Below are 12,111 nucleotides of genomic sequence, written 5' to 3' on the forward strand. Positions count from 1 at the left end.
AAGTTCATGATAATGCTAAATAGATGTTTTCCTTTTAAAATACTTACAATACATTCTGACCAAAATGGCGGCCAGAGGCTCATTACTGAATTACCAGGGATATTTATATATTAATACGTGAAGCAAAAACTTAGTACCCCTTTTTACGAAAATTGCGCGGACAGTGGAGTATAAAATTTTCCACATTTATAGAGAATATACAGAAAGAGTGCAGAATGTTAATTTTTTTTTTAATTATGCGTAAAAAATACATTAAATCAATAAAAAATCATTAGACACACTACCATGTATTTGACACACACACACATGCATAGTTGCATACTATTTGTTTAGTGTGAAACTTTTCTTATTGCATATAGTCCTGTGGTCAAATTTTGTTTGTCTTTATTAATCTTTACCTAATGTGCAGTCTTGACGAAATCTGTGACAATAGAATCATAATAGTGTACAAACTTATAATTTTAATTAATTATAGTCGAATTTCGACTTACAGGAGATCACTAATAATAATAATAATAATAAACTATTAAAGACCATAAATTGCATAATACCTGTATGCTGTCTAAAAACATCCGGGGCAGTATCTCGTCGACTACGCCCATGTCCTTCGAGAATCTGTTGAGAACTCGTCCGGACGGGTTTGTGTCGAAGAAGCGCATCGTCGCCGCGATAATATTACTGAACATTTGGTTGTGGAGTTTTATAGAGCTCCGCATACACACCCACAGGAACATCATCGATCTAAAATGAACTTTATAGTGAGATTAAGAAGGAAGGCAACATTTATAAAAGTATTCCTATTGACCTATAGAAAAAGTACGCCATGTGTACTCGTAACGCGCGATGCGGGTGTTCACATCTCGTTATAATATAATAGTTCTAAAGAAATATACTTAAATGCATTTAATATAGCTCACGAATGACTTGAATGGAGTAACATTGTGTATAAAACTCAATTTAGGAATTCTTTTTAATTTGGGTAATTTCTTATAGGGAGTGTTTCAAGCCCGCACAAGTGTGCTTAGTGCGAGTTATTTTAACGTTCTCGATAGCGTAAAAGTTAACTAAAATTTGTATGGAGTTGGAACGTTTGCTGCCAGGGACGCTGTTCCAACTGCATACAAATTTGAGTTAACTTTTAGCTATCGAAAACTTAAAAAACCTTGCAGTAAGCATAAAAGTTGGTATTGGACTGAAGGTATTCATGTTTTGATATCTATGGGCTCCGGTAGATCGCGAGCACATTCACGTGTTTCATTCTCATTTCACCTAAAAAAACGGGAAAGAAAAAATCTTGACATTAATATTTTTTTTCAACAATTACCGCCTTTTCTTGAAATTTATTTCAACGTTTGAAATCACTCAGTCACTTTTACCATAGAAATAATATAATTCGATTGGCAATAATAAATAAATAATGGAGATATTTCAACGTGACGTACGTAACAACGGTACTTTGTCAGTTATCCACCCATTACTAAAACTGATTGATAATAAATATCGGTTTTTTATGAGACAGATTTACGTGATGTAAAATTTACTTACAAAATAAAATTGTGTTATCTTCGTTTATTATCGTGTCGTATTTTATATAGGTATATACGATATACATACAAGGACGTGACAATGACAATGATACCAACCGGTGAATCAGTTTCAAATCTTGTATCTATAGCTGTAGTTACGCCAATAAAAGATATCGTTACAATTGTATTTATCCAGTAAAACATATCCACAAACACAATTGAGAACTTAAATAAAGACATAGTTTTCTTTTGATAGCCGTGAGTCGGCGTAGACATACCAAAAAAAGTACTTTTAAAAATACGAAATAGTTATATGATGCTAATAATAATATTATCAATTTAGACCTGGCCCACGAGACTACCGCCATTTTGGTTCAACAACCTGAATTTAGAGCCCACGAGACTAGACTACCGCCATGTTGATTCAACCATCATTGTTCCAATAGTTGTGTACGGTACACGGTTTTGATAGCGAAAAGTTTCGATCAACATCTTAAGAAACTATTATCAATATTATCGTCTATAATTATTAATAAAATATTTTTTGTATCTCAGGAATGTGGACAAGATAGGATCATAATAAAAAATTACATTATTATTTTTGCAACGTTTCGGTCTTTTATTAGACCTTCATCAGGCATCTGAAAATTACACATATTGATAACCGACAATATAAAAATAACAATTGTCAACACTACAATATTTACCATAATATGAATTCCAACAATCACTATCCTACACTGCACAGTTGCCTTAGTCATCATAAATTAATACAAATCAACAAAGCCGATAAATTAGTTAATTATTATTTTTTATTATAGAAATAAAGCAAACACGACACATAAAAATTGTTATTGCGTGACAACGGTTAGCCCAATATCAAAACATTCGGTATATAGACTATACTATACAATATAAAAACATTCGTCCTTTATACTAGCGCCAACCGCGCTAACGGCCTGGCCACGGGGATCGGCGGTGCGAACAGCGAAGCGGTGGGCGAGGCGACCATTCGCGCAGCACCGTTTGCAGGCCACGGGTACTCACGTTCGCCGCCGCGACTAGTAAGGAAGTCCGACAGCGAAATGTCTATATCGAAATTATCTCGATATTGCTTACAAATTAATAGTTTTTTGGTTCAGGACCTATTATTTGGAAAAGATTGTGAAGTACATGATTTGAATAAGAATCGGAGTATACCTATAGATGGAGAATTCCACAAGAAGTACGAGAAATACTTTGGGTGGCTAGACTTCCAAATAGCTGGTCTAGCTAGTATTTCAGCTATTTTATTTTTTTATTGCTTAGATGGGTGGACGAGCTCACAGCCCACCTTGTGTTAAGTGGTTACTGGAGCCCATAGACATCCACAACGTAAATGCGCCACCCACCTTGAGATATAAGTTCTAAGGTCTCAAGTATAGTTATAATGGCTGCCTCACCCTTCAAACCGAAACGCATTACTACTTCACGGCAGAAATAGGCAGGGTGGTAGTACCCACCCGTGTAGACTCACAAGAGGTCCTACCACCAGTAATTACGCAAATTATTATTTTGAAGATTTCATTTTTATCACACGATGTTATTCCTTCACCGTGGAAATCAATCGTGAACGTTGAGTGTTGTTGAGTACGTATTTCATTACAAAAATTGGTACCCGCCTGATATTCGAACACCGGTGCATCGCTCAACACGATTGCACCGGACGTCCGTTAGGCCACGACGACTTTAAAAATATAAAATAAAAAATAAATAAAAAATATAAAAATTTCGGCGTTAATTTTTCGCGGCGAAAACAACTAAACTGATTTAATCACTGTACTATTCGCCGCGACTACCGCTCGACTCCGTGGCTCGCGCCGTCCGTATTCATGCATTTGTTTTGCTCGCCCGCCGCATCGCGCGATTCGCTCGGTACATTTCGCCGGTCGCTTCGCCGGTCGCAGCCTGGCCACGGGACATTCGCCGATACGAATATTCGCGCGGTGCGTACGGCGAAGCGTCTAGCGACTAAAATAAGCGCATAGAAATGTACCTAACAAGCCACCCGCACCGGCGACCGGCGAAGCGACCGGCGAAATGTACCGAGCGAATCGCGCGATGCGGCGGGCGAGCAAAACAAATGCATGAATACGGACGGCGCGGCGGCGCGTGCCACGGAGTCGAGCGGTAGTCGCGGCGAATAGTACAGTGATTAAATGAGTTTAGTTGTTTTCGCCGCGAAAAATTAACGCCGAATTTTTTTTATTTTTTATTTATTTTTTATTTTATATTTTTAAAGTCGTCGTGGCCTAATGGACGTCCTTTGCAATCGTGTTGAGCGATGCACCGGTGTTCGAATATCAGGCGGGTACCAATTTTTGTAATGAAATACGTACTCAACAAAATAAATGTTCACGATTGATTTCAACGGTGAAGGAATAACATCGTGTAATAAAAATGAAATCCTCAAAATTATAATTTGTGTAATTACTGGTGGTAGGTCCTCTTGTGAGTCCACACGGGTGGGTACTACCACCCTGCCTATTTCTGCCGTGAAGTAGTAATGCGTTTCGGTTTGAAGGGTGAGGCAGCCATTATAACTATACTTGAGACCTTAGAACTTATATCTCAAGGTGGGTGGCGCATTTACGTTGTGGATGTCTATGGGCTCCAGTAACACAAGGTGGGCTGTGAGCTCGTCCACCCATCTAAGCAATAAAAAAAAAAATAGCTGAAATACTAGCTAGACCAGCTATTTGGAAGTCTAGCCACCCAAAGTATTTCTCGTACTTCTTGTGGAATTCTCCATCTATAGGTATACTCCGATTCTTATTCAAATCATGTACTTCACAATATTTTCCAAATAATAGGTCCTGAACCAAAAACACTATTAATTTGTAAGCAATATCGAGATAATTTCGATATAGACATTTCGCTGTCGGACTTCCTTACTAGTCGCGGCGGCGAACGTGAGTACCCGTGGCCTGCAAACGGTGCTGCGCGAATGGTCGCCTCGTCCACCGCTTCGCTGTTCGCACCGCCGCACACTGTATTATTATCGAGATCTAGCAGAACTTAATTCAATCTTACGTGAATTTATCTTTTTTTAATTTTACGTGTCATAAAATGTTAATATTAGATGTTATTTCGTATTTCTAAATAAATAAATAACATTAATTATTAATAAAAATCATTCATTTCTTTATTTTATTTAAAAATATTATTTTTAATACTGCAACTTTGTTCTAAATACACAGGAAATATATTTTACACCCCTAAATATATTCTAAAGACTAAAAAAAATTCGCATAACCTTCTACCCATCTTCCTCCGTCGAGTAAGTTTCTTCTCCCATGTTCTATTTTGCACTGTTGATTTGGAAGATAGAAGTGGATCTGAACCTATCAGAAATCGGTTAAGTACGTCTCGATTGGTGTTAATTCTGCTTGTTTTCCTGCTGAAATACTCGCGATTCCTCCTATATTCCTTATTGTTCGCTTATTGAGCTTCTTCTGCTAATTGGTCCAAAGGTAAAACCATGTTTCAATTACTTCTTTTGAGTGTGAGAGGATTTTGTGTATACTGGAAGGCATGCAGTACCAGGAATAATGTACTAAATAAAGTTTGGCATATGTCTTGAACTTGTCAGGATCTATTTCTAAGTCGGATGAAAGTACCTCCAAGATAACAGAAACGTTTGATTAAATCCAGATTGATCCCTGTTATGTTCGCTTACATTTCTCCCATTTAGATTGTATTTTTGCTGTGAGACTACTTAATATCATTTGAAGTGATCGTGGAGGGTTTCTACAGTCCTCTATGTCATAATATTGTAGTATTTTTTCAATTATAAGGTTATTTGGACCTTTTTTTTATTACTTGGGAACCATATATTAAAAATATCTCGCCTTTTCATTGTGCTGAAAACAAAAAAAAAATGTATGAGCGGGGCAAATAGGAGCAAGGGATTCCAACAAAATTTCAAAGAACATTAACCGTAGAATGCTATAACAGTGATTTCCCGGTGTATACACTTGCATACATTTTTAAAAGTCAACACTAATACAAAAAGAAATTTTTTTTCAAAGACTACAGCAAAAACGCAATTAACTAATAACATTTCAATATTATAAGGTTCAAACTTACCTTAACGTATCCTCGATTATATAACAAACGATAAAAATGACCAATTATAGCACTTTAAACGACAAGAACAGACTTATTCGCATTCAGCAATAAAGCAAAACTAAACAATACACTCGTGCTAGTACGCATAAGCTATGTTTCGAGACTTCCCCTGTGTTATATGGTGTTGCACACTTATTAATTTTATTTAATATCGGTTATTTAGTTATACACCTGTGTAATAAAGGGAATTTTGGGACTATTTAGAAGAGTATTATTTTTAATTAAGTTCTGCTAGATCTCGATAATAATATACTGTGCGCCGATCCCCGTGGCCAGGCCGTAAGTATCACATTCAAATATATATGAAATAAAGGTTATTTTTTTCTAGTAGATTTACACTCTTTTAATATGTCATTATATAAAATACTTAAATTGTTAGTGTCTGTTCGTTTATTCACAGTATCATTAGTTTTTATAAAGATCATTTCGCTAACATTACGTTTCCACCAATTCATTTCTTTATCTAGGATTTCTATTTTGTCAAACTCAAAATTATGATGTTGGTCAAAGTAGTGGGTTGCTAATGCTGTTTTATTCTCTTTTAATATATTAATATTTTTGCAATCATAAATGTGCTGTTTTACTCTATTACCTAAATATTGCTTAGTTTGTCCAATATAGCACATGAACAATAGGAGTGGGTAATATCGGTTTTGCCGCGTATCGAATCGTATCTATATATCGAGGATCAATATCGGATATTGAATCTATATATTTTCTGAATCTATATATTGATGGATGCTAGTAGATTTTCTCAATTCATGATATTTGAGATTTGAAACGATACGCTGATATAATATCGTAGTAGATATAGATTTAAGTCAACGTTATACGGTTGGTTTTCTGATATCAATTTATAATATGATCTTAAAGTAATAAAAAGAACATGAAAATAAAAATATCAAAAAACTTTCCTTCATGCTTTTACCAGGCTTAGGACTGGCTACATTATTTTCAGTTATTAGTATTTTGTGTCTTAATTTTAAATTACAAAATATACCAAAAGAGTGTAGATTTCAAAAGTTTAATACAAACACAAGAAATAAACTCAATTATTTGGATTCAACTAAAAATAGAAAAATGTGTACTTTAAAAATCAAACACAAAAAACTTTTAAGTATTTATAAACACTTGTCCAAAAATTCTAGTTCAAGGTCAAAGCGCGTGAAATTAAATTCAACGATGCAAATAGGCTATACTGCATTCAAGTTAGGGTCGAAAGTTGAAACTTCTTTCCTTAATTGTATCCTGCTGATACGCTAAGAATAATCTACAGACATATGGACTTAAATATAAGGTTTACAATTGTATGGATAATGCCTGTTTCTGTTTCATTCATCACATGATATCCCTATCGTGCGCTCACTCACTCTGGCCGATTCGATACGAACCAAACGAATATTGCTGATATTAACGAATCGGTACGATATGCCGATGCGCATCACATCGAGCAATATCGTGTATCGGCTGATATCGAAATATAGATTTCGATTCACGAATCGGTACGATATGGCGATGCGCATCACATCGAGTAATATCGTGTATCGGCTGATATCGATATATAGATTTCGTGCGGGGCGATATCGGATTCAACGATATTGCTGCGATATATAGATATTGAATCTATATACGATTTATATCACCCACTCCTAATGAACAAGGTATTTTATACACTATTCCAGCTTATTGTTGTTTGTTTACTGGATCTTTTAACTTAGAATAGACGGAATTAACTCTTAAGATGTTATAAAATGCTAATCTTACATTAGTTCCTATAAAAACTCTATTTAATTTATGTGATAATTCTGCCATATAAGGAAACCGACAATATCTAATGTTATTATTATTTGAGTTAACCAAACTCCTTGTTTTATTATTTAAGTTCTCTTTAAATTTATTTATAACACTATCTACTAATGGCATTTCACAATTATTATTCAACAACATGTTACGAATCTTCTTAAATTTACTTCATAAAAATCCTTACTACTTAACCTTGTCATTCTGTCAAGTAAACCTTTTATCATACCTATTTTTTAAGACCGAGGATGATTTGAATTCCAATTTAATAGCCGACCTGAACTAATGGGTTTAACAAACCAATCAGTTATCAATTTATCATTTGATCTTTTGACTAACACATCTAAAAAAGATAAACTATTATCTTTTTCTACTTCCATGGTAAATTGTATATTATTGTCAAAGCTATGGAAACGTTGGTGGAAACGTAATGTTAGCGAAATGATCTTTATAAAAACTAATGATACTGTGAATAAACGAACAGACACTAACAATTTAAGTATTTTATATAATCACATATTAAAAGAGTATAAATCTACTAGAAAAAAATAACCTTTATTTCATATATATTTGAATTTGATACTTAGCGCGGTTGGCGCTAGTATAAAGGACGAATGTTTTTATATTGTATAGTATAGTCTATGTACCGAATGTTTTGATATTGGGCTCACCGTTGTCACGCAATAACAATTTTTATGTGTCGTGTTTGCTTTATTTCTATAATAAAAAATAATAATTAACTAATTTATCGGCTTTGTTGATTTGTATTAATTAATGATGACTAAGGCAACTGTGCAGTGTAGGATAGTGATTGTTGGAATTCATATTATGGTAAATATTGTAGTGTTGACAATTGTTATTTTTATATTGTCGGTTATCAATATGTGTAATTTTCAGATACCTGATGAAGGTCTAATAAAAGACCGAAACGTTGCAAAAATAATAATGTGATTTGTTATTATGATCCTATCTTGTCCACATTCCTGAGATACAAAAAATATTTTATCTTAAGAAACTTTCCTTATCCAGTTGGGTTAGGGGCCTAGTGCAGAAGGCAGTTATCCTCGATACTGCACGCATTGTGAGGAGGTTTCTCACTTCGGAGTCCTAATCACTGGTGGCTTGTGTCGTAGACACCGCCATCAGTGGCAATCTATTTTTATACAGTTTTAAAAAAGTTTTTTTTTTATTGCTTAGATGGGTGGAGCCCATAGACATTTACAACGTAAATGCGCCCCCCACATTGAGATATAAGTTGTAAGGTCTCATTATAGTTGCAACGGCTGCCCCACCCTTCAAGCCGAAACGCATTACTGCTTCACGGCAGAAATAGGCATTTTTTTAAAAAAATATATGGTTTAATTAATTAGAATTTTAAATAAATATAAATAATAATAGTATTAATAATCAATACGACGTACCTGGCCGTTGTTAATATTATGCAACCCAATATTCCGATCGCCCATATGTAAATGTAATACGAGTGATTTACATTTTCACGTTCCGTTTCCGTCGCGTTCTGTATGGCCATGGCCGTTTTCATGATCGTGCCGATCACTGTTAAGTTTGGCGGGAAGGCGGCCGAGTCAACGACTGTGGGAACTTCACTCGTTAAATTTAAATTATTCGTTTCGTTGCGATCAGTAAGGAGATCCGTTTCAAAAGTCGGTGTCAAGTACGTCACTTCCACGTCGTTCATCCTAAAACGTGAAACATGTCATGTAAAATAACTTGTTCCTTGTCTTCTTTCTGATAATTTCCACATAATGAAGTGAGAGTATTGCTTAACCTCAAACACTTACTGGTGGTAGGACCTCTTGTGAGCCCGCGCGTGTAGGTACCACCATTCTGCCTGTTTCTGCCGTGAAGCAGTAATGCGTTTCGGTTTGCAGGGCAGGGCAGCCGTTGTAACTATACTGAGACCTTAGAACTTATATCTCAAGGTGGGTGGCACGTTTACGTTGTAGATGTCTATGGGCTCCAGTAATCACTTAACACCAGGTGGGCTGTAAGCTCGTCCACCCATCTAAGCAATAAAAAAAAGAAAAAAATACAGCTACTAACTCTGTATGACATAGAATGTAGTTGGAAGATTAATTCCCGATACTCTATTCAATTGTTTTTTTGCAAGACTATAAGTGACGGCAATCGATTAACACCCGCTAATGAATACAGTAAAATAATTGTAAAATACATAGAAGAAATCAAGAAACCGAAACAGGCGTATTTTTTTTGTAAATTAGTTCATCTGTAAGACTTTATGCGGGCGATTAAATGAATGATGGCAATGAAACTTACCAGTGTGTGAGCCACATATCGCTCATTGACGTCACGGCTTGTGCAATAATGATGGAAAACAAAGTCCAGAACAAAAGTGCCCAACCACCGCCGGCACGGAAGTAGCTCATGTATACTAATCCTGATACTCTCCCTAAAAATTCATTAATAAATTTTATATTTACAAGTTAGTAGAAAGTGATTTTTCAATAAGTATGGGTGTGTGTGTAGTTTTGAATATATTATAACAGAGAACCGGTCAGTTCTTTATTTTCTCAATTTCGGCGTTAACGCTACGGAGTTCGATCGAAGGGAACATGACCTGTGACGTCATTTCGAGCGAAAAAGTATAAAGACCTAACCATTGATCATCACACATTACGGATCCTCCCGATCCATTAACGGTGCTTTTAGGTACCTTAGTACCGGTCACCGTCCTCGCCGAACCCGTCGCTTGCGACGAAGGGCTCGACGAGTAAATTAACCCATAGAGACAACCCACTGAGTTTCTCGCGGGATCTTCTCAGTGGGTCGCGTTTCCAATCCGATGGTAGATTCTGCGAAGCACTGCTCTTGCTAGGGCCAGTATTAGCCACGCTCCCGGTTTGAGCCCCGTTAGCTCCCCTACACGTAAGAAAAAAAATTTATCACACACTAACAGCTGCGTGTATCAGACACACAATGCGCGACATGGGGCGCGAAAGATTAATCTTGTGAAACCATCGTTTATGTCTACAACTCCCTGTCCAAAGTAATCATGCGTTCCATTTTGAAGGAAAAGTAGGGCTCACGATACCAATATATCAAATCCGGATACCGCAATATAGTAGCCATAGTCAGACACCAAATCAACGAACTATCGCTTTATTAACTATCTATCTCACTTTCATATGCATGAATATATAGATTAGTGACGTGTAGTTTGCCCACACCAATGTCGTTGTCAGTGGCATTTTTAAGGCTAGGAATATGGTATGCTAGCTATGGCCGCGACTTCGTCAGTACAGCTACAGTATTTTGTAAACAAATTATATTTCAAAAACACAAAGTCTCTGTGCATAGTATCAACCATGTTGCCATCAGAACTACTAATACAAATAAATAGTTTTATTAACGAGTCTGACACAGCAATTAGAAGAGGACGAAAACTGAATTGAAAGATTCCACTTAACACCTAAATACATATTATAATTACAATAAACAACACATACCACAGCAGATGATAATGTATAGCGCATAAAATAAATACCTCCATAAAAAATATTTCATATAGTCAGTGAATAAATAATCGTCTACACATTATAATGTATGCATACATATTATGTGCTCAGTAGAATTTCCTTTATTTGCGTATGTACATAGTATATTAATAATGCAAACATGTAAGTCATAATGAAAGAACATTTTATCTTTCACACGCACTATTGTTAGGATCTTCTCTTAGCTTGTGGCAACATTGTAATATTATGTTTGAAATACATTTTAAAACTAAATATCTGTAATATTGTAAATTAATAAATCACGACCATTAGTTTCCGCAAGTCGTAGATATAATTAAAACTACCGTCACAGATTAATCTAGATTACATTTTAATTTTTTTATTTCCGACGTTTAGAAAATATATACCAAAGAATCTTAAAATAACATTTATAAAATTTTTGACTTCAACGGCACGGTAGATACTTAGATCTTACAGGTGGTAGGACGTCTTGAGTCCGCACGGCTAGGTACCATCACCCTGCCTATTTCTGCCGTGAAGCAGTAATGCGTTTTAATTTGAACGGTGGGGCAGCCGTTGTAACTATACTTGATATCTTAGAACTCATATCTCAAGGTGGGTGGCGGCATTTACGTTGTAGATGTCTATGGGCGCCGGTAACCACTGAGCACCAGGTGGGCTGTGAGCTCGTCCACCCGTCTATGCAATAAAAAAATAAAAATAAAAACCACTGGGCTTTCTCTGGGCTTAATTTCGGCCAATTAACTCTGCATGGCCTTATTACATTTCAGTTACCTATTTTGAGAAACTAAGTTTCTTCGTTGCAATTGTAAATGTAGTTATCATGACATATAAAGGACGGGACGATGAAAACCTCGTGAAGACAGAAAAGGATAAATTGATAAAACGTTCAAAGTATCACGAGACCACTGCCACGTGACATGTTGACACAAGTATCATTGTTACGATAGTTTTGTCTGTGAACGGTTTTTTGTCGAAATGATTCGACTAACACACTGGCCGTTTTCAACACGGTGTGTATCGTGAGGATGTTTCTAGCGTCTAATCGAAAACCTATCATTCCTCTCTGAAAACCAAACAAATTAGAAAAAAATAAT

At 35.8% G+C, this 12,111-nt stretch overlaps 1 protein-coding gene across 2 annotated transcripts in view; it reads right to left on the minus strand.

Annotated features, from left to right (window-relative positions):
- LOC101744514 (ATP-binding cassette sub-family C member 4) overlaps nt 1-12,111 on the minus strand; it is a 42,896-nt gene that overhangs the window by 9,420 nt on the left and 21,365 nt on the right. For both annotated transcript variants that reach the window (XM_038015777.2, XM_021349664.3), the window contains exons 14-16: nt 9,795-9,927; nt 8,918-9,196; nt 552-741 (exon numbers count right to left, since the gene is read on the minus strand). In XM_038015777.2, coding sequence (XP_037871705.1) covers nt 552-741; nt 8,918-9,196; nt 9,795-9,927 — 602 coding nt within the window. The remainder of the gene's footprint in view (nt 1-551; nt 742-8,917; nt 9,197-9,794; nt 9,928-12,111) is intronic.

Source organism: Bombyx mori, chromosome 15, assembly GCF_030269925.1.
Source record: "Bombyx mori chromosome 15, ASM3026992v2".
Taxonomy (NCBI): Eukaryota; Metazoa; Arthropoda; class Insecta; order Lepidoptera; family Bombycidae; genus Bombyx; species Bombyx mori.